At 41.9% G+C, this 26,027-nt stretch overlaps 1 protein-coding gene across 1 annotated transcript in view; it reads left to right on the top strand.

The window, feature by feature from the left end:
• Positions 1–26,027, top strand: part of LOC311104633 (short transient receptor potential channel 3-like) — a gene marked incomplete at both ends in the record, with an annotated part of 103,189 nt that overhangs the window by 21,200 nt on the left and 55,962 nt on the right. Inside the window, one exon of the mRNA XM_084146485.1 lies at positions 19,757–19,942. Coding sequence (XP_084002611.1) covers positions 19,757–19,942 — 186 coding nt within the window. The remainder of the gene's footprint in view (positions 1–19,756; positions 19,943–26,027) is intronic.

Here is a 26,027-nt window from a genome sequence, read left to right as displayed (position 1 = left end):
TCTCAATTGGGTTGAGGTCGGGTGATTGTGGAGGCCAGGTCATCTGATGCAGCACTCCATCACTCTACTTCTTGGTCAAATAGCCCTTACACAGCCTGGAGGTGTGTTTTGGGTCATTGTCCTGTTGAAAAACAAATGATAGTCCCAATAAGCGCTAACCAGATGGGATGGCGTATCGCTGCAGAATGCTGTGGTAGCCATGCTGGTGTTTCTTGGCTCAAGCAAGTCTCTTCTTTGCAGCAATTCGACCTTGGCCTGATTCACACAGTCTCTTCTGAAAAGTTGATGTTGAGATGTGTCTGTTACTTGAACTCTGTGAAGCATTGAGGGTTGAAGTCAGAAGTTTACATACACTTAGGTTGGAGTCATTAAAACTAGTTTTCAATCACTCCGTAAATTTCTCGTTAACAAACTATAGTTTTTGCAAGTCAGTTAAGACATCTACTTTGTGCATGACACAAGTAATTTTTCCAACAATTGTTTACAGACAGATTATTTAATTTATTATTTACTGTATCACAATTCCAGTGGGTCAGAAGTTTACATACACTAAGTTGAATGTGCATTTAAACAGCTTGAAAAATTCCAAAAAATATGTCATGGATTTAGAAGCTTCTGATAGGCTAATTGACATAATTTCAGTCAATTGGAGGTGTACCTGTGGAAATCAGCCAAGACCTCAGAAATTTTTTTTTAGACCTCCACAACTCTGGTTCATCCTTGGGAGCAATTTCCAAACGCCTGAAGGTACCACGTTCATCTGTACAAACAATAGTACGCAACTATAAACACCATGGGACCACGCAGCCGTCATACCGCTCAGGAAGGAGACGCGTTCTGTCTCCTGGAGATGAACATACTTTGGTGCAAAAAGTGCAAATCAATTCCAGAACAACAGCAAAGGACCTTGTGAAGATGCTGGAGGAAACAGGTACAAAAGTATCTATATCCACAGTAAAACAAGTCCTATATCGACATAACCTGAAAGGCCGCTCAGCAAGGAAGAAGCCACTGCTCCAAAAGCCAGACTACGGTTTGCAACTGCACATGAGGACAAAGATTGTACTTTTTGGAGAAATATCCTCTGGTCTGATGAAACTAAAATTGAACTGTTTGGCCATAATGACCATCGTTATGTTTGGAGGAAAAAGGGGGTTACTTGCAAGCCGAAGAACACCATCCCAACTGTGAAGCACGGGGGTGGCAGCATCATGCATCAAATTATGTGGAGATATTGAAGCAACATCTCAAGACATCAGTCAGGAAGTTAAAGCTTGGTTGCAAATGGGTCTTCCAAATGGACAATGACCCCAAGCATACTTCCAAAGTTGTTGCAAAATGGCTTAAGGACAACAAAGTCAAGGTATTGGAGTGGCCAACACAAAGCCCTGACCTCAATCCTATAGAACATTTGTGGGCAGAACTGAAAAAGCGTGTGCGAGCAAGGAGGCCTACAAACCTGACTCAGTTACACCAGCTCTGTCAGGAGGAATGGGCCAAAATTCACCCAACTTATTGTGGGAAGATTGTGGAAGGCTACCCGAAACGTTTGACCCAAGTTAAACAATTTAAAGGCAATGCTACCAAATACTAATTGAGTGTATGTAAACTTCTGACCCACTGAGAATGTGATGAAAGAAATAGAAGCTGAAATAAATCATTCTCTCTACTATTATTCTGACATTTCACATTCTTAAAATAAAGTGGTGATCCTAACTGACCTAAGAAAGGGAATTTTTACTAGGATTAAATGTCAGGAATTGTGAAAGTTGAGTTTAAATTTATTTGGCTAAGGTGTATATAAACTTCCAACTTCAACTGTATTTGTGCTGCAATCTGAGGTACAGTTAACCAAGATGGCGTAGCAGTGCGGTCGTGTATTCTGTAGTGTGCTCGTGTAGCCTATTTTTTTGTTTTTTGTATTTTTCGTATATATTTCTCAATCTCACTTTTCATCCTTCAACTAAATATACTTTCCTGCAACCCGCCTCACCCATTGTGTAACGGATTCTATTATTTCTTATACCTTTTTATCAAGAACCTCCATCTGAAACTAGCCAGCTAGCCAGCTAACTAGCTACTTGCAAGCTACTTGCTATTAGCCACCGTTAGCGGTTTTCACCATTGTCCGTTGCCTGCACTACCTACCAGCCAGCTCTAGCCTGGACAATTATCGGCCAGTCTGCACAGCACGCTATCGATCCAGAACATATTGGATTTTCTGCCGGAATCACTGAATCACTGGACCTTTAACACCGGATCATCACAACTAGCTAGCTGCAACCGAATTGATGTTGTTGTTGGCTAATCACCACTGCCCCGAAACAAGCACCAGTTAGCCTTGAGCTAGCCTCGAGCCAGGCCCATCTCCCGGCTATCTACCTCTCTGTCAACCGGACGGGACCTCCTAGTGTAGACACGGGGCCCCGCCGATCCATCACGACTGGTCTGCCGACGTAATCGTCTGATGTGGTTTCAACAGGCTTCCCATTGCGGCGACCACAAGATCCATCTGCTAGCCCCGGCCCGCTAACACACGCAATCAACAGCCGTGCCTCCTGTGCAATAGCAGCCATCGAACTGCTCCCGGACTCTCCTTTTGCTGTTCACTGGACCTTATGATCACTCAGCTACACAGCTGATGCCTGCTGTACTGTTCCCTTACACCCCCCATACACGCGGAGACCGGCTCAATTGGTGCCTCCAGTGATGCTATCTCTTTCATCGTTACCCAACGCTTAGGTTTACCTCCACTGTACACATATCCTTCCATATCCTTGTCTGTACATAATGCCCTGAATCTATTCTACAACGCCTGGAAATCTGCACCTTTTATTCTCTGTACCCAACGCACTAGAAGACCAGTTCTTAAAGCCTTTAGCCGTATCCTTATTCTACTCCTCCTCTGTTCCTCTGATGATGTAGAGGTTAAACCAGGCCCTGTAGCCCCCAGTATCACTCCTACTCCCCAGGCGCTATCATTTGTTGACTTCTGTAACCGTAAAAGCCTTGGTTTCTTGCAAGTTAACATCAGAAGCCTCCTCCCTAAGTTTGAGTTATTCACTGCGTTATCACACTCTGCCAACCCTGATCTTCTAGCAGTGTCTGAATCCTGGCTTAGGAAGGCCACCAAAAACTCTGAAATGTTCATCCCCAACTACAAAATATTCAGTCTAGATAGAACTGCCAAAGGGGGCAGAGTTGCAATCTACTGTAGAGATAGCATGCAGAGCTCTATCATACTATCCAGGTCTGTGACCAAACAGTTTGAGCTTCTACTTCTAAAAATCCACCTTTCCAGAAATAAGTCTCTCACTGTTGCCGCTTGCTACAGACCGCCCTCAGCCCACAGCTGTGCCCTGGACATCATATGTGAATTGATTGCCCCCCATCTATCCTCAGAGTTCGAACTGCTTGGTAACCTAAACTGGGATATGCTTAACACCCCGGCCATCCTACAATCTAAACTAGATGCCCTCAATCTCACACAACTTATCAAAGAACCTACCAGGTACACCCCTAAATCAGTAAACATGGGCACCCTCATAGATATCATCCTGACTAATTTACCCTCTAAATACACCTTCAACCAGGATCTCAGCGATCACTGCCTCATTGCCTGCTTCCGTAATGGGTCCGCGGTCAAACGACCACCCCTCATCACTGTCAAACGCTCCCTAAAACACTTCAGCGAGCAGGCCTTTCTAATTGACCTGGCCTGGGTATCCTGGATGGATATTGACCTCATTCTGTCAGTAGAGGATGCCTGGTTGTTCTTTAAAGTACTTTCCTCTCCATCTTAAATAAGCATGCCCCATTCAAAAAATTCAGAACTAAGAACAGATATACAGTGGGAAAAAAAAGTATTTAGTCAGCCACCAATTGTGCAAGTTCTCCCACTTAAAAAGATGAGAGAGGCCTGTAATCATAGGTACACGTCAACTATGACAGACAAATTGAGAGAAAAAAAATCCAGAAAATCACATTGTAGGATTTTTAATGATTTTATTTGCAAATTATGGTGGAAAATAAGTATTTGGTCAATAACAAAAGTTTCTCAATACTTTGTTATATACCCTTTGTTGGCAATGACACAGGTCAAACGTTTTCTGTAAGTCTTCACAAGGTTTTCACACACTGTTGCTGGTATTTTGGCCCATTCCTCCATGCAGATCTCCTCTAGAGCTGTGATGTTTTGGGCTGTCGCTGGGCAACACGGACTTTCAACTCCCTCCAAAGATTTTCTATGGGGTTGAGATCTGGAGACTGGCTAAGCCACTCCAGGACCTTGAAATGCTTCTTACGAAGCCACTCCTTCGTTGCCCGGGCGGTGTGTTTGGGATCATTGTCATGCTGAAAGACCCAGCCACGTTTCATCTTCAATGCCCTTGCTGATGGAAGGAGGTTTTCACTCAAAATCTCACGATACATGGCCCCATTCATTCTTTCCTTTACACGGATCAGTCGTCCTGGTCCCTTTGCAGAAAAACAGCCCCAAAGCATGATGTTTCCACCCCCATGCTTCACAGTAGGTATGGTGTTCTTTGGATGCAACTCAGCATTCTTTGTCCTCTAAACAGGACGAGTTGAGTTTTTTTCCAAAAAGTTATATTTTGGTTTCATCTGACCATATGACATTCTCCCAATCCTCTTCTGGATCATCCAAATGCACTCTAGCAAACTTCAGACGGGCCTAGACATGTACTGGCTTAAGCAGGGGGACACGTCTGGCACTGCAGGATTTGAGTCCCTGGCGGCGTAGTGTGTTACTGATGGTAGGCTTTGTTACTATGGTCCCCGCTCTCTATTCAGGTCATTCACTAGGTCCCCCCGTGTGTTTCTGGGATTTTTGCTCACCGTTCTTGTGATCATTTTGACCCCACGGGGTGAGATCTTGCGTGGAGCCCCAGATCGAGGGAGATTATCAGTGGTCTTGTATGTCTTCCATTTCCTAATAATTGCTCCCACAGTTGATTTCTTCAAACCAAGCTGCTTACCTATTGCAGATTCAGTCTTCCAAGCCTGGTGCAGGTCTACAATTTTGTTTCTGGTGTCCTTTGACAGCTCTTTGGTCTTGGCCATAGTGGAGTTTGGAGTGTGACTGTTTGAGGTTGTGGACAGGTGTCTTTTATACTGATAACAAGTTCAAACAGGTGCCATTAATACAGGTAACGAGTGGAGGACAGAGGAGCCTCTTAAAGAAGAAGTTACAGGTCTGTGAGAGCCAGAAATCTTGCTTGTTTGTAGGTGTTCAAATACTTATTTTCCACCATAATTTGCAAATAAATTCATTACAAATCCTACAATGTGATTTTCTGGATTATTTTTTCTCATTTTGTCTGTCATATTGACGTGTACCTATGATGAAAATTACAGGCCTCTCTCATCTTTTTAAGTGGGAGAACTTGCACAATTGGTGGCTGACTAAATACTTTTTTTCCCCACTGTAGCCCCTGGTTCACCCCAGACTTGACTGCCCTTGACCAGTACAAAAACATCCTGTGGCGTACTGCATTAGCATCGAACAGCCCCCTCGATATTAAACTTTTCAGGGAAGTCAGAAACCAATATACACAATCAGTTAGGAAAGCAAAGGCTAGCTTTTTCAAACAGAAATTTGCATCCTGTAGCACTAACTCCAAAAATTTGGGGACACTGTAAAGCCCATGGAGAATAAGAGCACCTCCTCCCAGCTGCCCACTGCACTGAGGCTAGGAAACACTGTCACCACCGATAAATCTACCATAATCGAGAATTTCGCTACGGCTGGCCATGCTTTCCAACTGGCAACCCCTACCCTAGCCACCAGCTCTGCAACTTGCCCATGCCCCCCCCTCCTTCTCCTTCACCCAAATTCAGATAGCTGCAAAATCTGGACCCCTACAATTTCTTTTACATATTAGTCATTTAGCAAACGTTGTTATCTAGAGCGACTAGTTTTTTTTATTTTTTTATTTTATACTGGCCCCCCGTGGGAATCGAACCCACAACCCTGGCATTGCAAGCGCCATGCTCTACCAACTGAGCTACACGGGGCCCCTTGCTGTGCTAGACAATCTGGACCCTTTCTTTCTAAAATTAGATCCCCAGAGATTGGAAAGCTGCCGCGGTCATCCCCCTCTTCAAAGGTGGTGACACTCTAGATCCAAACTGTTACAGACCTATATCCATCCTACCCTGCCTTTCGAAAGTATTTGAAAGCCAAGTTAACAAACAGATCACCGACAATTTCGAATCCCACCGTACCTTCTCCGCTATGCAATCTGGTTTCCGAGCTGGTCATGGGTGCACCTCAGCCACGCTCAAGGTCCTAAACAATATTATAACCGTGATCGATAAAAGACCGTACTGTGCAACCATCTTCATTTGGTTTCTCATATGACTGCCTCGCCTGGTTCACCAACTACTTATCAGATGGAGTTAAATATGTCAAATCGGAGGGCCTGTTGTCTGGACCTCTGGCAGTCTCTATGGGGGTGCCACAGGGTTCAATTCTCCGGCCGACTCTATTCTCTGTGTATATCAATAATGTCGCTCTTGCTGCTGGTGACTCTCAGATCCACCTCTACGCAGAGGACACCATTTTGTATACATCTGGCCCTTCATTGGACACTGTATTAACAAACCTCCAAACGAGCATCAACGCCATACAACACTCCTTCCGTAGCCTCCAACTGCTCTTAAACGCTAGTAAAACTAAATGCATGCTCTTCAATCGAACACTGCTTGCACCCGCCCACCCGACTAGAATCACTACTCTCGGCGGGTCTGACTTAGCATATGTGGACAACTACAAATACCTAGGTGTCTGGTTAGACCGTAAACTCTCCTTGCAGACTCACATTAAGCATCTCCAATCCAAAGTTAAATCTAAAATCGGCTTCCTATTTCGCAACAAAGCCTCCTTCACTCATGCTGCCAAACATACCCTCGTAAAACTGACTATCCTACCGATCCTTGACTTCGGCGATGTCATTTAAAAAATAGCCTCCAACACTCTACTCAGCAAATTGGATGTAGTCTATCACAGTGCCATCCGTTTTGTCACCAAAGCCCCATTTACTACCCACCTTTGTGACCTGTACGCTCTCGTTGGCTGGCCCTCACTACATATTCGTCGCCAAACCCACTGGCTCCAGGTCATCTATAAGTCTCTGCTAGGCAAATCCCCGCCTTATCTTATCTCATTGGTCACCATAGCAACACCCACCCCAAATCTCTGAAGCTGGAGACTCTTATCTCCCTCACTATCTTTAAGCATCAGTTGTCAGATCAGCTTACCGATCACTGCACCTGTACACAGCCCATCTGTAATTAGCCCACCCAACTACTTCATCCCCATATTGTTATTTATTTAGCTCATTTGCACCCCAGTATCTCTATTTGCACATCATCTTCTGCACATCTATCACCCCAGTGTTAATACTACATTGTAATTATTTTGCACTATGGCCTATTTATTGCCTTACCTCCATAACGTACTACATTTGCACACACTGTATATATATTTTCTATTGTGTTATTGACTGTATGTTTTGTTTATCCCATGTGTAACTCTCATGTGAGCCAGTTTCATCATAGCGCTTGATGGTTTTTGCGACTGCACTTGAAGAAACTTTCAAAATTCTTGATTGACTGACCTTCATGTCTTAAAGTAATGATAGACTGTCGTTTGTCTTTGCTTATTTGAGCTGTTCTTGCCATAATATGGACTTTTTTTGCCAAATAGGGCTATCTTCCAATTATTCAGTGACAACTTTTTGAAGTTTGTGACAGCAACTATGTGAGCTTATTACAGTATTATAGACACTTTGTCTGTCACACCCTGGTTCTGGGACTCATTATGTTGAGCCAGGGTGTGTTCATTCTATGTGTGTATTTCTATGTTGGTAATTCTGTTGTGTTGATTTCTATGTTTTGCCTGAGTGACTCCCAATCAGAGGCAACGAGTGTCAGCTGTTGGCTGGTTGTCTCTGATTGGGAGCCATATTTAAACTGTATGTTTTCCCTTTGTGGTTGTGGGTTTTTGTTCCGTGTTCGGTCATTGATACCGTGGACGTCACGAGTCGTTTCTTGTTTTGTATTCATGTTTAAACTTTAACTAATTAAAGTATGTTTGTTCATCACGCTGCGCCTTGGTCTACTCCTTACCTCGATCGTGACATTGTCCTGGGATTTCCTATGATCTTCTATGTAGAAGAACCCTTTACCTTCTAACAACTCTTGTGTAGGTTGTGAGTGTCATAGAGCAAAACATGCGTGTTCTTGAGAGTCTCAGCTTTTCATAGATAGCTTTTAATAGTGTGTAGCTCAAACCATTCTACAGATGTTTTTGTAAAAATGCCTTGCCCCGGGCCCCTTCGGGATCTGCCCTTGTCTCACAAACACCGCTCTAGCTCAGCCCCCGTTAATCACACAGACATGTTTGGTGTCTACGGATGCAGAAGACACACAATGTTTAAAATGGGTTGGCGTTACGGTGGGACTGTTTGGGTTAATGCATCTTTAATTGTGTTCTTAGAGCGAGGTTGAAACAACAATGTGATTGATTATATTTCACTCCAAGCTGCATTTGTTTTGCATTGTTTTTGTAAGATAATATTATTTCCATTTCAATAATGAATGTATTTTGCTAAACTCAAGTAAAAGTGGTGTCTCGTGAGTATCAATAAATAATTATGACCATTATAGACGGGACCTATCCCTATTATAGGGATAGGATGTAGCTCAGTGTTAAATTCACCATATATAAGCCAATATGACACCAATCTCGATGAAAATTAGCAAATCAACTTGATTGGAGGTACACAAAACACTCCCCGCATTTCGTCAAGAGCCGTCCGGCCGTTACCGAGAACCACATACTGGATTTTGTAACAGGGTCGGTAGCAATTGATTTTGAAGAGTATTCCTTGAGCATACCTAGTTCAAATTCTAAACATCAGATTAAAACGAGACTATAGTGTCCATAAAGTGACCATTGGACTTAAAAAATGACGGATTGACTAAGTTTGTAGGTGCAACAGTTTTTATTAAATGTATAATTTATCGCTCTCACGTGCTCATTTCTGTCCATTAAGAACCAACGAGGTGCTACCTTTTTGTAGCATTTCTGACAATGCTAACATATTTTTTAGCCGAAATTCAGAGTTCTAACACTGGGTTGGTTGCTCGGACACAACACAGCTGCTTGCACCATGCTACCAGTCATAAGAAGTGTATGCGAACAAACTTAGGCTACTGTACATAGCTAGCTATATGGTGGTATTCAAGCTGAGGTTAATCAATAAATGCAAACATATATTTTGATTAGCTAGGTAGCCAACTAGCTAATGTTACGTAGCTAACGTTAGCTTACTTGTACAAAATCCAGCAGCTAGACTCTGTAGCTAGCTAACGAACAGGAAAATTAAGGTCTGTGAATGTGGAATGTGGTTTTATTTTGATTAGATGGGTAGCTAGCTAGCTAGCTAGCTAACGTAATGTTGTACTAGTCAGATGAGAGCTAACGTTGGCTAGGTAGCTAACCAACAAGCGAGGAAAGCTAGCTAGCTAGCTATATTTAGCCAAGTAAGGTTTTTCACATAAGGCTGAAGTCATGTGTAAACTGCTGATCTAGACACTCGCGTGTAATCGGAGCACAAACAAATATGCACAATTAAACTAGCGAACGTCATTGGCTGCTATGATAGCCAATTAACTTTAGTAGGCAAAGTAACCATAGCTAACGTAAGCTCGTAATGTTAGCTAACGTGTATGGCCAGTTCATGCACCACAATAGATCATACTTTCTTACACACAACATAACTAGCAAAATACTAGCAAAATGCATAGGGCTTACAATTAAAAAGGTATTGTCGGATATTATTAATCTTAATCAGACAGGCTTTTTACATCGACGATACATTGGAGATAATATAAGACAAGTACTGGAAATAATAGAACACTATGAAGAATCTAGGAAACCAGGCCTGTTATTCATAGCTGACTTTGAAAAGGCTTTTGATAAAGTACAACTGGAATTTATATATAAATGCCTGAAATATTTCAATTTTAGAGAATCTCTTATACAATGGGTTAAAGTTATGTATAGTAACCCTGGGTGTAAAATTTTAAATAATGGGTACTTCTCAGAAAGTATTAAACTTTCAAGAGGAGTAAAACAAGGTTGTCCACTATCGGCATATCTATTTATTATTGCCATCGAAATTTTAGCTATTAAAATCAGTTACAATAATATCAAGGGGCTAGAAATCCAGGGCTTAAAAATAAAGGTGTCATTGTATACTGATGATTCAGGTTTTATTTTAAATCCACAATGTGGATCCCTCCACAGCCTCAAAAAGGATCTAGATAATGTGTATAACCTCTCTGGATTACAACCAAATTATGGTACGTGTACTATATTACGTATTGGATCAGTAAGAAATACAACTTTACATTCCTGTGTAGTTGACCAATAAAATGGTCTGACAGTGATGTGGACATACTCGGTATTCCTATCCCGAAATAAATAAATAATCTCACTACAATCAATTTTAATAGAAAGATAGCAAAAATAGATAATATTTTGATACCAAGGAAAGGAAAATACCTGTCTATTTGTGGAAAAAACACCCTGATTAACTCTTTAGTCATATCCCAGTTTACCTATTTTCTTATGGCCTTGCCTACACCTAGTGACTTGTTTTTTGTATTTTATGAGCAAAATATATTCCATTTTATTTGGAACGGCAAGCCAGACAAAATTAAACGGGCCTATTTATATAATGAATATGAATTCGGAGGGCAGAAATTATTAATTATTAAAGCATTAGACCTCTCACTAAAGGAACTGGTTCTCTATCAGATTAGTAAGAATATCTCACCCAATGTTCAAGAATGGCCTTTTCCCCTTTATTCAGATTACAACCTCTCACTTTCGGTTATTTGCAAAATCATCTCCAAAATATCGCTATTTTTAAAACAAGCCATAGAAAGTTGGTTGCAACTTCAATTTAATCCTCCTGAAAAGACAGAACAAATAATACAACAAATATTATGGTTAAACTCAAATATAGTAATTTATTTTAAAAAACATAGTTTTGGGAAGAAAAAAAAATATATATATATATATAATATTTGTAAATTATATCATAAATAGGACTGGTGGAGATATGTCACACATGCAGCTACCAAAAATATATGGAAATGTCTGCTCTACCAAAATTACAACCAACTAATTGCAGCATTACCGCCAAAATGGAAGAGGCAAGTGGAAGGGGAAAAAAGTAAGGAACTTGTTTGTCGGCCCTGCATTAATGACCAAAATTGGTTAAAGAAAATTGTGATAAATAAAAAAGTAAACCAATTTAATTTCAGGACCAAAAAATTGACAGCTGCACCATATAGATTGCAAAATAGTTGGGAAGAGATTTTCGATGTACCGATTCCATGGCACAGGGTTTATGAACTAATACAAAAAATTACGCCGGATTCAAAACGTAGTATTTTTCAATTTAAATTATTATACAAAATTCTTGCAACCAATAGAATGTTATATATATGGGGGATACAACCATCCCAGCTCTGCAGATTGTGCTGCGAAGAGACGGAATCATTAGATCATTTGTTTTGATACTGTCCATTTATAGCTTGTTTTTGGTCTCAGGTTCAGGAATGGCTGAAGAATTGCAACAATTACCTGGAGCTAACTCTGCAAATAGCACTGCTGGGTGATTTGAGAAGTAATAATCAATCGAACAATAATACAATAATACTTTTAGCAAAAAAAGGATCTTTCATTTACAATCTGTAGAATCTATGAGAATAGAAATGTTCAGAACTTTTGTGAAACATCACAGCACAGTTGAAAAATATATGGCAAATGGAAATGGGAGAGGTTGAGGGTAGCTGAACGGATTAAAAATAAACAAAAGATAGCTATTGTAAAATACACTATGTCCCTAAATGTACACTGCTCAAAAAAATAAAGGGAACACTTAAACAACACAATGTAACTCCAAGTCAATCACACTTCTGTGAAATCAAACTGTCCACTTAGGAAGCAACACTGATTGACAATACATTTCACATGCTGTTGTGCAAATGAAATAGACAACAGGTGGAAATATAGGCAATTAGCAAGACACCCCCAATAAAGGACTGGTTTTGCAGATGGTGACCACAGACCATTTCTCAGTTCCTATGCTTCCTGGCTGATGTTTTGGTCACTTTTGAATGCTGGCGGTGCTTTCACTCTAGTGGTAGCAAGAGACGGAGTCTACAACCCACACAAGTGGCTCAGGTAGTGCAGCTCATCCAGGATGGCACATCAATGCGAGCTGTGGCAAGAAGGTTTGCTGTGTCTGTCAGCGTAGTGTCCAGAGCATGGAGGCGCTACCAGGAGACAGGCCAGTACATCAGGAGACGTGGAGGAGGCCGTAGGAGGGCAACAACCCAGCAGCAGGACTGCTACCTCCGCCTTTGTGCAAGGAGAAGCAGGAGGAGCACTGCCAGAGCCCTGCAAAATGCCTCCAGCAGGCCACAAATGTGCATGTGTCTGCTCAAGCGGTCAGAAACAGACTCCATGAGGGTGGTATGAGGGCCCGACGTCCACAGGTGGGGGTTGTGCTTACAGCCCAACACCGTGCAGGACGTTTGGCATTTGCCAGAGAACACCAAGATTGGCAAATTCGCCACTGGCGCCCTGTGCTCTTCACAGATGAAAGCAGGTTCACACTGAGTCTGGAGACGCCGTGGAGAAGGTTCTGCTGCCTGCAACATCCTCCAGCATGACCGGTTTGGCGGTGGGTCAGTCATGGTGTGGGGTGGCATTTCTTTGGGGGGCCGCACAGCCCTCCATGTGCTCGCCAGAGGTAGCCTGACTGCCATTAGGTACCGAGATGAGATCCTCAGACCCCTTGTGAGACCATATGCTGGTGCGGTTGGCCCTGGGTTCCTCCTAATGCAAGACAATGCTAGACCTCATGTGGCTGGAGTGTGTCAGCAGTTCCTGCAAGAGGAAGGCATTGATGCTATGGACTGGCCCGCCCGTTCCCCAGACCTGAATCCAATTGAGCACATCTGGGACATCATGTCTCGCTCCATCCACCAACGCCACGTTGCACCACAGACTGTCCAGGAGTTGGCGGATGCTTTAGTCCAGGTCTGGGAGGAGATCCCTCAGGAGACCATCCGCCACCTCATCAGCAGCATGCCCAGGCGTTGTAGGGAGGTCATACAGGCACGTGGAGGCCACACACACTACTGAGCCTAATTTTGACTTGTTTTAAGGACATTACATCAAAGTTGGATCAGCCTGTAGTGTGGTTTTCCACTTTAATTTTGAGGGTGACTCCAAATCCAGACCTCCATGGGTTGATAAATTTGATTTCCATTGATAATTTTTGTGTGATTTTGTTGTCAGCACATTCAACTATGTAAAGAAAAAAGTATTTCATAAGATTATTTCATTCATTCAGATCTAGGATGTGTTATTTTAGTGTTCCCTTTATTTTTTTGAGCAGTGAATAAACAGTGCATTCGGAAAGTGTTCAAACCCTTCACTTTTTCTTCATTTTGTTATGTTACAGCCTTATTCTAAAATGGATGAAATAGTTTTTTCCCCTCATCAATCTACACACAATACCCCATAATGACAAAGCAAAAAAAGCTTTTTAGAAATGTTGGATAAAAAAATAAAAAAATTAAGAGAAATATCACATTTACAAATGTAGTCAGACCCTTTACTCAGTACTTTGTTGAAGCACCTTTGGCAGCAATTACAGCCTCAAGTCGTCTTGGGTATGACACTACAAGCTTGGCACACCTGTATTTGGGGTGTTTCTCCCATTCTTCTTTGCAGATCCTCTCAAGCTCTGTCAGGTTGGATGAGGAGCGTCGCTGCACAGCTATTTTCAGGTCTCTCCAGAGATGTCCGGGCTCTGGCTGGGCCACTCAAGGATATTCAGAGACTTGTCCTGAAGCCTCTCCTGCGTTGTCTTGGCTGTGTGCTTAGGGTCGTTGTCCTGTTGGAAGGTAAACCTTTGCCCCAGTCTGAGGTCGCGAGCGCTCTGGAGCTTTCCCTCGATCCTGACTAGTGTCCCTGCTGCTGAAAAACATCCCTACAGCATGATAATACTACCACCATGCGGGATGGTGCCAGGTTTCCTCCAGACGTGACGCTTGGCATCTTGGTTTCATCAGACCAGAGAATCTTGTTTCTCATGGTCTGAGAGACCTTTAGCTGTCTTTCGCCAAGCTCCAAGTGGGCTGTCATGTGCCTTTTACTGAGGAGTGGCTTCCGTCTGGCCACTCTACCATAAAGGCCTAATTGGTGGTGTGCTGCTGAGATGGTTGTCCTTCTGGAAGGTTCTCCCATCTCCACAGAGGAACTCTGGAGCTCTGTCAGAGTGACCATCTGGTTCTTGGTCACCTCCCTGACCAAGGCCCTTCTCCCCCGTTTGGCCGGGCGGCCAGCTCTAGGAAGAGTCTTGGTGGTTCCAAACTTCTCCCATTTAAGAGTGATGGAGGCCACTGTATTGTTGGGGACCTTCAATGCTGCAGACATTTTTTGGTTCCCTTCCCCAGATCTGTGCCTCGACACAATCCTGTCTCGGAGCTCTACGGACAATTTCTTCAACCTCATGGCTTGGTTTTTGCTCTGACATGCACTGTCAACTGTGGGACCTTATATAGACAGGTGTGTACCTTTCTAAATCATGTTCAATCAATTGAATTTACCACAGGTGGACTCCAATCAAGTTGTAGAAACATCTCAAGGACGATCAATGGAAACAGGATGCACCTGAGCTCAATTTCAAGTCTCATAGCAATGAGTCTGAATACTTATGCAAAAAAAAAAGAAGAAGCTGTTTGCGCTTTGTCATTATGGGGTATTGTGTGTAGATTGCTGAGGAAATTGTTGTATTTAATCCATTTTAGAATAAGGCTGTAACGTAACAAAATGTGGAAAAAGTCAAGGGGTCTGAATACTTTCCGAAGTATATACAGTACCAGTCAAAAGGTTTGACACACCTACTCATTCCAGGGTTTTTCATTATCTACATTGTAGAATAATAGTGAAGACATCAAAATTATGAAATAACACATATGGAATAATATAGTAACCAAAAAAGTGTTAAACAAATCAAAATATATTTTAGATTTGAGATTCTTCAAATAGCCACCCTTTGCCTTGATGACAGCTTTGCACACTCTTGGCATTCTCTCAACCAGCTTCATGAGGTAGTCATCTGGAATGCATTTCAATTAACAGGTGTGCCTTCTTAAAAGTTTATTTTTGTCACGCCCTGGCCTATAGAACTCTAGCTAGTTTGGTCAGGGTGTGAATTTCTAGGTTTGTATTTCTATGTTTGGCCGGGTGTGGTTCCGAATCAGAGGCAGCGGTCGCTCGATTGGGGATCATACTTAGGCAGCCAGTTTTCCTGCCTGTGTTGTGGGTTTTTGTTGTGTTCCTGTTTTAGGCTTGTGTGTTAGCCTTTTTTTTATTTTATTTTTATTTCACCTTTATTTAACCAGGTAAACCAGTTGAGAACAAGTTCTCATTTACAACTGCGACCTGGCCAAGATAAAGCAAAGCAGTGCGATAAAAACAACAACACAGAGTTACATATGGGGTAAAACAAAACAAAGTCAAAAAAATAAATAATAATACAACAGAAATACATATATATACAGTGTGTGCAAATTTAGCAAGTTATGGAGGTAAGGCAATAAAATAGGCTATAGTGCAAAATAATTACAATTAGTATTAACACTGGAATGATAGATGTGCAAGAGATGATGTGCAAATAGAGATACTGGGGTAAAAATGAGCAAAATAAATAACAATATAGGGATGAGGTAGTTGGGCGGGCTAATTTCAGATGGGCTGTGTACAGGTGCAGTGATCGGTAAGGTGCTCTGACAACTGATGCTTAAAGTTAGTGAGGGAGATAAGTGTCTCCAGCTTCAGAGATTTTTGCAATTTGTTCCAGTCTTTGGCAGCAGAGAACTGGAAGGAATTGCGGCCAAAGGAGGTGTTGGCTTTGGGGATGACCAGTGAGATATACCCGCTGGAGCGCAGACTACGGGTGGGTGTTGCTATGGTGACCAATGAGCTAAGATAAGGCGGGGATTTGCCTAGCAGTGATTTATAGATGGCCTGGAGCCAGTGGGTTTGGCGACGAATATGTAGTGAGGACCAGCCAACAAGAGCGTACAGGTCACAGTGGTGGGTATTATATGGGGCTTTGGAGACAAAACGGATGGCACTGTGATAGACTACATCCAATTTGCTGAGTAGAATGTTGGAGGCTATTTTGTAAATGACATCGCCGAAGTCAAGGATCGGTAGGATAGTCAGTTTTACGAGGGCATGTTTGGCAGCATGAGTGAAGGAGGCTTTGTTGCGAAATAGGAAACCGATTCTAGATTTAACTTTGGATTGGAGATTCTTAATGTGAGTCTGGAAGGAGAGTTTACAGTCTAACCAGACACCTAGATATTTGTAGTTGTCCACATACTCTAGGTCAGACCCGTCGAGTGTAGTGATTCTAGTCGGGTGGGCGGGTGCAAGCAGCGTTCGGTTGAAGAGCATGCATTTAGTTTTACTAGTGTTTAAGAGCAGTTGGAGGCTACTGAAGGAGTGTTGTATGGAATTGAAGCTCGTTTGGAGGTTTGTTAACACAGTGTCCAATGAAGGGCCAGATATATACAAAATGGTGTCGTCTGCGTAGAGGTGGATCTGAGAGTCACCAGCAGCAAGAGCGACGTCATTGATATACACAGAGAAAAGAGTCGGCCCAAGAATTGAACCCTGTGGCACCCCCATAGAGACTGCCATAGGTCCAGACAACAGGCCCTCCGATTTGACACATTGAACTCTATCTGAGAAGTAGTTGGTGAACCAGGAGAGGCAGTCATTTGAGAAACCAAGGCTATTTAGTCTGCCAATAAGAATGCGGTGGTTGACAGAGTCGAAAGCCTTGGCCAGGTCAATGAAAACGGCTGCACAGTACTGTCTATTATCGATCGCGGTTATAATATCGTTTAGGACCTTGAGCGTGGCTGAAGTGCACCCATGACCAGCTCGGAAACCGGATTGCATAGCGGAGAAGGTACGGTGGGATTCGAAATGGTCGGTGATCTGTTTGTTGACTTGGCTTTCAAAAACTTTTGAAAGGCAGGGCAGGATGGATATGGGTCTGTAACAGTTTGGATCTAGAGTGTCACCCCCTTTGAAGAGGGGGATGACCGCGGCAGCTTTCCAATCTCTGGGGATCTCAGACGTTACGAAAGAGAGGTTGAACAGGCTAGTAATAGGGGTTGCGACAATTTCGGCGGCTAGTTTTAGATAGAAAGGGTCCAGATTGTCTAGCCCAGATGATTTGTAGGGGTCCAGATTTTGCAGCTCTTTCAGAACATCAGCTGTCTGGATTTGTGTGAAGGAGAAGCGGGGGGGGCATGGGCAAGTTGCAGCGGAGGGTGCAGAGCTGGTGGCCGGGGTAGTGGTAGCCAGGTGGAAAGCATGGCCAGCCGTAGCAAAATGGACCGTCACGGTTAAGTTTTGTTATTTTGGTTACTGTGTCGTGTGTTTATTCTTTAATAAACATGTACGCCTTTCACGCTGCACCTTGGTCCGTCCCGTTCCTTAACGTACATGACAATTTGTGGAATTTCTTTCCTTGTTAATGCATTTGGGCCAATCAGTTGTGTTGTGACAAGGTAGGGGTGGCATACAGAATATAGCCCTATTTGGTAAAAGAGCAAGTCCATATTATGTCAAGAACAGCTCAAATAAGCAAAGAGAAATGACAGTCCATCATTACTTTAAGATACTTGATGTATTTTTAAATATAAGCCTATTGTAAATGTGTAGTATTGTTGCGTCACCATCTTTATTGCAACAAGAAATACAATACAAACATGACTTTAAGCTACACATTATTTTGACAGAGGTAATGAACTGTCCATTGATCAGCACATCAATTGATAAAACAGGACCATGTTTGAAACACAAGTGATTCTGAGCTTAATTAAATATTACACAATATTACACACGTAAGCTAACAGTTACAGGAATCAGGAATGCAGACAGGCTCTACTTGTCTGAGCTACTGTGTCCAACACACCACCTGTTGTGATGTTGGGCACCTACTGCCCAACATGAAAAAAAAATCAATGACAAGCGTTGCTTAAATAAATGTTTAAGGAAGTACATACATGCACCACATTACTATAAGACAAAGTAGCTCAATCAAGCCTTATGGTCTTGTAAGTATAAAAACAAAGTTTGCATTCATTTAATTTTAAAAAAAGCATGAAAAGGTAGCGTAATGGGATAATGTCTTACTGTGGTTTGTGAAGAGTCCAATACTTTACCTTGTATGCGGTACAAATCACATTATTGTGAAAGCACCTTCTCTAAGAGTATGAATTAGGCTGTTTGAGAAGGTTTGAATCCTAAGCAACCTGCCTACACATAGTTTGAAGTACAATACCAACATAGCTACAGTAGTAGGTCAAAGCTGTGTGCTGGAAAACCTTGGCAGAGCATTGGTGGAATAGGCATTGTGGTGCTCATGTGAATTCCCTTTCTTTATCGGCTTCAGACCAATGCCTATTCTCACTTAAAACATATTATTTTGCTTTTCTAGTTAAAAGGGATAGGCTACTGCTTGGCAGTGTGTTATAAGGACGGTTCAAAGTGAGATGTGCCAAAACCATTAAAAACGAATGTTTTATCATGAGACTGAATGCATTTGAAATGTGCAAATGTATTCCGTTGTCAACTCAACACTTATTATATAAGTTGTGTAAACATTATACAATTTTATATTGATATCTGAATTATACCATTGAAACATGCATGGTTTGTTCCTTCCTTGTAGCTATATATTACATTTATTTTGGATAGATAATCAACAAATAGAGGGATCCAAGCTAGCGATAGTTGATCAGAAGTTCAATTAACAGCTTAAATATGATACTAAGTAATGCTAAGGGCATACTTTTTTAATACTGTGCTGGATGCAGTCAATCTGGTCACCTGGCAAGCACAGTAATTATATCAAAACACAGAGATGTCATTTAGCATAGGACTAGACTATCAGTGGACCCACAAGTTTATTGGAATTAGGCCTATTTGTGGTAATAAACGGGAATAAAATTGCGGATGCGCTCAGATAACAATTACATTACCTGACCCATAGTAGTAGGAAGTAGGGTATTTTTTATATATTTTTTAATTTATATATTTTTTAAATATAATAATCCACAATATTTGTGAACTAGGCCTTTATTATTCCTTTATGAGCAGAGAAAATACTCCTCAGCACCTCCCCAAAACATCTTCCCGCGGCCATGACCTTACCTCCCCCTTGTACACTGCACAGTATTAATATGTAAATGTATTTCAGATTTTCCTACTTGAGTAATAATACAATGTTATGAAATGTGCATATACAACACTGCTCTTGTGAGTTCAGCTATTGCCGAGATCATTACACACAGATATTCCCATTGGGTCACCACTACCGTAGGCCTATGGCTCTTTTTGTCCAGCCAAGGAGTACTCAGTTACTCAGGAATGCTAAAAGGGTTTTCTGAGAAAAGGAGTTGTTTTCTCACTGAAAAATACACCACTGTAAGTTTATATTATGTTCGTGTCACATATTACCTTTGTAAATGAGATTTATGCCGACGAGCTTGCATTTCCCTGTCTACAGCAGCTGTCTTGGCTTTAACCTGTGTTTTCTCTACCTCCATCCAGAATGACTATCGCAAGCTGTCTATGCAGTGTAAGGACTTTGTAGTGGGAGTGCTGGACCTCTGTCGGGACACGGAGGAAGTGGAAGCCATTTTGAATGGAGATGTTACCGCCGAGAAGGAGGCGGGGCAGGGCCTTCGCTCTCTCCTGAGCAGGGTCAAACTGGCCATCAAGTACGAGGTGAAAAAGGTAAGTAGGTAACAGTTTCCTTTATCTATCCTAAGGCCTTGCAAGTAATTGACTTCTCTTTCTATCTTGTAAGTTATTTCTAGAATATACAGTAGTTCAGTCAAAACAATTCCCAAGACACCCCACTTTACATCCAAGGGACTCCATTGCTACTTGTCTGTGTACCAGACCTGCATCCTTGGCCCTTCTGTCCCTTCTACCCCTCTCCACCGGCCCTGCCTACAATATTCACCTGCCAAACTTTAACCCGAGCAAAAAAACGTATCACGCCTTCCATCTCATTAGGGTTACTTTTGTGAAACTATCTTTCTCATATGCAGCATCCATCCATTTTTCATCAACATTTTGGCTCTACACTTTGTGCAACAGTCAGCCATTTTCATTGCTTCGATGCTGGGTGCTTTTGTTTTTTGCCAGAACTACAATATGTGATACTAGAAATCCCTGTGCTGTACCTCAAGGTTCAACGGTCAAGAAATACTTTATTTTTTTTAATTGTTTTATTTATTTAACCTTTATTTAACTAGGCAAGTCAGTTATGAACAAATTCTTATTTACAATGACGGCCTACACCGGCCAAACCCGGACAACGCTGGTCCAATTGTGCGCCGCCGTATGGAACTAAACATAACCTTCCTGTTCAGAGTGCCTAGAAGTAACACAGCATAATTCCAACCAAACCACAGTCAACATATGGAATGTACATGCTCAATGAGCTCCAAAAGTATTGGGATATTTGAAATGGTACAATGACTATGAGGTTGAAGTGCAGACTGTCAGCTTTAATTTGAGGGTATTTTCATCTAATATCGGGGTGAACCGTTTAGAAATTACATCATTTTTTGTAAATAGGACCAAAAGTATTGGAACAAATTCACTTATACTGTATGTGTATTAAAGTAGTACAAAGTTAAGTATTTGCTCCCATATTCATAGCACACAATGTCTACATCAAGATTGGGACTACATTGCAGTTGAGATTACATTAAAATGCATTTGCTGTTTGTTTTGGTTGTGTTTCAGATTATTTTGTGCCCAATAGAAATGAATGGTAAATAATGTATTATGTCATTTTGGCGTCACTTTCTTTGTAAATGAGAATAGAATATGTTTCTAAACACTTCTGAATTAATATGGATGCTACCATGATTACGGATAATCCTGAATGAATCGTGAATAATGATGAGCAAGAAAGTTACAGAGGCATAAATATCATAGCCCCCCCCCAAAAAAAAAAGAAATCTCCCCTGTTATTGTAATGTTGAGAGGTTAGCATGTCTTCGGGGTATGATATTTGTGCGTCTGTAACTTTCATTCAGGACTATCCGTAATCATGGTAACATCCACATTAATGTAGAAGTGTTTAGAAACATATTCGATTCATATTTACAATAAAAGCTGACAGTCTCTTTAACCCCATAGTCATTGTATCATTTCAAAACCAAAGTACTGGATTACAGAGCCAAAACAGCATAAAATTGTGTCACTGTCCCAATACTTTTGGAGCTCACTATATATGAATAAATATGCAATGATTATAGTTATTAGTAAATCCAGTGTATGACAGTACCGATGATCCAAAAGAGAAAATAATAATGAATTAACGAAGAACCAACGAAAAACACAATTGACAGCAAAATGACCCTGAGTTTGAGGCATTGAGGCATGCAAAGCGCCAGCCTACCAGCCAGCCAGCCAGCCAGCCAGGCAGCCAAGCCAGTCACATGTATGTTATACACCAGTCAGGCAGCCAGCCAGCCAGCCAGATTTTTGTTCAGAGGCAGGCAGCAAACTTCTTAGTGCAGTTTAATCACAGGACTGGGTGAGTTTTGCCTACTCTGTGGGATTTCCTGCGCTCAAGGTCGTCCAGTGATGTGATGTTAATCAAGCTAACACTTACAGGGTATGGATAAAGTGCTGCACTCCCTGCATAAAGGGGCCATCATACACTGCAATTTAAAAGATTAGATTTTGACAATATAATATAAACCTCACTAAGGCCTTCTTCTTCCTATAATGTGTGAGGTTCATTGAGGTGTTTGCATGATGGAAATGAAACCGACATTAAGTTGATTGATTAATTGGCAGCCGTGGCCACAATGGTAAAGGATGTTGGATCCTACCCTCTGGGCACACCACGTCATTTCAACGTGGAGCATTGGGTAATATTTGTTAGATACATTGATCAATGAGATTCCAACCTATTTTCACCCACACAAAAAGACAGCCAAAAGTTTGTTGAAATCCCAATGCGTTATTGCTATGCTTTCAACCATCTAGAAGAGCAAACAAATTCCAATAGAAAATCTGTCCGATTTTTGGTTTAGTTGTCACCTAAATGTGTAATCACTGCACTTTTAACCATTTTTAAAGCACACCGAAGTTCAAATGGGAATACAATGTCAGATATTTAGTTTATTTATACAACAGCTTAATGTGTTATCACTGTGCTTGATTTAATACCAAATGACCTGGATTGCAGTTGAGATTACATTAAAAGTTCATTGTGCAAGTGATCAAGGCTGTTGGAGATTCTGCACAGATTATTATAGCAATTGTGAAAATCTCCACAGACCAGCGACCTTTGCAGGCTATCTTGAGCATGCACGCTTTCTATGATTATGTAAGAAGACATTTAGTTACAGTTACCTCAAAATGTGGCCATGGATGTGTTACTCATTAAGGTTGAATAAATACTGTTACATTAGTTGGTATGGTAGAATTAAGATGTGTGGCTCAGTTGGTAGAGCATGGCGCTTGCAACGCCAGGGTTGTGTATTCGATTCCCACAGGGGGCCAGTACAGAACAAAAATATGAAAATGTATCCACTTACTACTATAAGTCGCTCTGGATAAGAGCGTCTGCTAAAGTGTAAATTAACTTTAGGCTATATACTGTATTACAAATTGATATTACCAAATATCAACATTTGAAGGATATATCTTTTGCCACTGATTTATTCTGGCTTTATTTCCAGTTTGTCTACAAAGTAATAATTTATATGTGGATTCACATCTCCATCTCAACCAAAAATGTAAGTTAAAGAATAGGACTACATCAAATGAAACTTTATTTAAAGCGCATTTAAAGTTTGATTTGATTTAGTGTCACGGTCATTGAGAGACGGGTCAGACCAAGGTGCAGCGTAGTATGCATACATGTTTATTAGAACGAATAAACACTCGACAAAACAACAAAAGCAACGTAACCGTGAAGGTCCTAAGGGCTAACACCACATCCTATCAGGAACACAAGATCCCACAACTAAGGTAGGCAACCAGGCTACCTAAGTATGATCCCCAATCAGAGACAACGAGCGACAGCTGCCTCTGATTGGGAATCACACCCGGCCAAACCTAGACATACACATACTAGATCTCCAACATAGAATATGATCACATAGATCTCAAACTGAAACTCACACCCTGACCCAACCAACAAGAGTTCTCTAGGTCAGGGCGTGACATTTAGTCCTATTTTTTTAACATACATTTTTGGTTGAGATGGAGATGTGAATCCAACATCTCAATTTGTAGACAAACTGGAATTAAAGCCAGCCGAAGTATGTGGCACAGACGGAACTATCCAAGCAGAAGATACATATCCTTCAAATGTTGATATTTGGTTGTGTTGACTACCAAACACAATGTAATATCCAGTTTGTCTGCAAATTAATAATTGATATGTTGGATCCATCTCAACCAAAAATGGAAACAGGAGACAAAGGGCTGTGAGACAGAGGTTTAATCCTAGACACGTGAAAAGTGGGATGTACAGTTGAAGTCGGAAGTTTACATACACTTAGGTTGGAGTCATTAAAACGTGTTTTTCAACCACTCCACACATTTCTTGTTAACAAACTATCGTTTTAGCAAGTCGGTTAGGACATCTACTTTGTGCATGACACAAGACATTTTTCCAACAATTGTTTACAGACAGATTATTTCACTTATAATTCACTGTATCACAATTCCAGTGGGTCAGAAGTTTACATACACTAAGTTGACTGTGCCTTTAAACAGCTTGGAAAATTCCAGAAAATGATGTCATGGCTTTAGAAGCTTCTGATAGGCTAATTGACATAATTTGAGTAAATTGGAGGTGTACCTGTGGATGTATTTCAAGGCCTACCTTCAAACTCAGTGCCTCTTTGCTTGACATCATGGGAAAACCAAAATAAATCAGCCAAGACCTCAGAAAAATAATTGTAGACCTCCACAAGTCTGGTTCATCATTGGGAGCAATTTCCAAACGCCTGAAGGTACCACGTTCATCTGTACAAACAATAGTACGCAAGTATAAACACCATGGGACCACGCAGCTGTCATACCGCTCAGGAAGGAGACGCGTTCTGTCTCCTAGAGATGAACGAACTTTGGTGCGAAAAAGTGCAAATCAATCCCAGAACAACAGCAAAGGACCTTGTGAAGATGCTGGAGGAAACGGGTACAAAAGTATCTATATCCACAGTAAAACAAGTCCTATATCGATATAACCTGAAAGGCCGCTCAGCAAGGAAGAAGCCACTGCTCCAAAACCACCATAAAAAAGCCAGACTATGGTTTGCAACTGCACATGAGGACAAAGATCGTACTTTTTGGAGAAATGTCCTCTGGTCTGATGAAACAAAAATAGAACTGTTTGACCATAATGACCATCGTTATGTTTGGAGGAAAAAGGGGGTTGCTTGCAAGCCGAAGAACACCATCCCAACTGTGAAGGACGGGGGTGGCAGCATCATGCTGTGGGGGTGCTTTGCTGCAGGAGGGACTGATGCAATTCACAAAATAGATGGCATCATGAGGAAGGAAAAATATGAGGATATATTGAAGCAACATCTCAAGACATCAGTCAGGAAGTTAAAGCTTGGTTGCAAATGGGTCTTCCAAATGGACAATGACCCCAAGCATTCTTCCAAAATGGCTTAAGGACAACAAAGTCAAGGTATTGGAGTGGCCACAAAGCCCTGACCTCAATCCTATAGATAAATTGTGGGAAGAACTGAAAAAGTGTGTGCGAGCAAGGAGGCCTACAAACCTGACTCAGTTACACCAGCTCGGTCAGGAGGAATGTGCCAAAATTCACCTAACTTATTGTGGGAAGCTTGTGGAAGGCTACCCGAAACGTTTGACACAAGTTAAACAATTTAAAGGCAATGCTACCAAATACTAATTGAGTGTATGTAAACTTCTGACCCACTGGGAATGTAATGAAATAAATAAAAGCTGAAATAAATCATTCTCTCTACTTATATACTTATATTCTAAGGATTTTATAGATGGGGAAAGGTCTGAAAAAGCGTGTGGAAAGTTCACGGGACTACACCCAGAGGGTCAGATCCCAAGTGGACAGCCATACCCTCTGCCCGAGACAATAGCGGGGAGCAGGGGCCCAGTGGCGGTCTGCCTGTCGCCGATACCGGGAGGTGGTCTTGAGAAGAGTGGACCGGGCTCTCTTCCAGGTACGGCGACAGCGGCGGACAAACATCTGGGCAGAGGGTATGCTGACTTCTTCCTCTTGCTTAGGGAAGAGCGGGGGCTGATATCCCAAGGAACACACGAAGGGCGAGAGACCAGTGGCCGAGCAGGGAAGGGTGTTGTGGGCGTATTCCACCCACACTAGTTGCTTGCTCCAGGTGGTGGGGTTGGCAGAGACGAGGCAAGGAAGAGCTGTCTCCAGGTCCTAATTGGCTCGCTTCGACTGGCCGTTAGACTGGGGATGAAAACCGGAGGACAGGCTGGCCGACGACAAAATTAGGGTTGAGAACGCCTTCCAGAACCGGGTCGAGAACTGAGGACCGCGAAGTCCATGGATCCGGAAGATGTGCTGCACCATGAGCTGGGCCACCTCCTTCGCTGAGGGTAACTTGGGAAGGGGAATGAAATGGGCGGCTTTGGAAAACCTATCCACCACCGTAGGGATAGTGGTGTTGCCATCTGATGGAGGGAGACCAGTGATGAAGTGTTGTGGAATGGCATCTCATGAAAAAACAGCTGATCATCACAGTCATTGCCTGGGGGTGCATTAAACATCAAAACTGCAGTCATGTGAGAAGCTAAAGACGAACAGATCACTTTACAACAG

This window comes from Coregonus lavaretus (assembly GCF_964263955.1).
Source record: "Coregonus lavaretus genome assembly, chromosome: 29".
In the NCBI taxonomy this organism is placed as follows: Eukaryota; Metazoa; Chordata; class Actinopteri; order Salmoniformes; family Salmonidae; genus Coregonus; species Coregonus lavaretus.
Note: the sequence above shows the minus strand (reverse complement) of the source record. Positions and strands in the feature narration are given on the sequence as shown.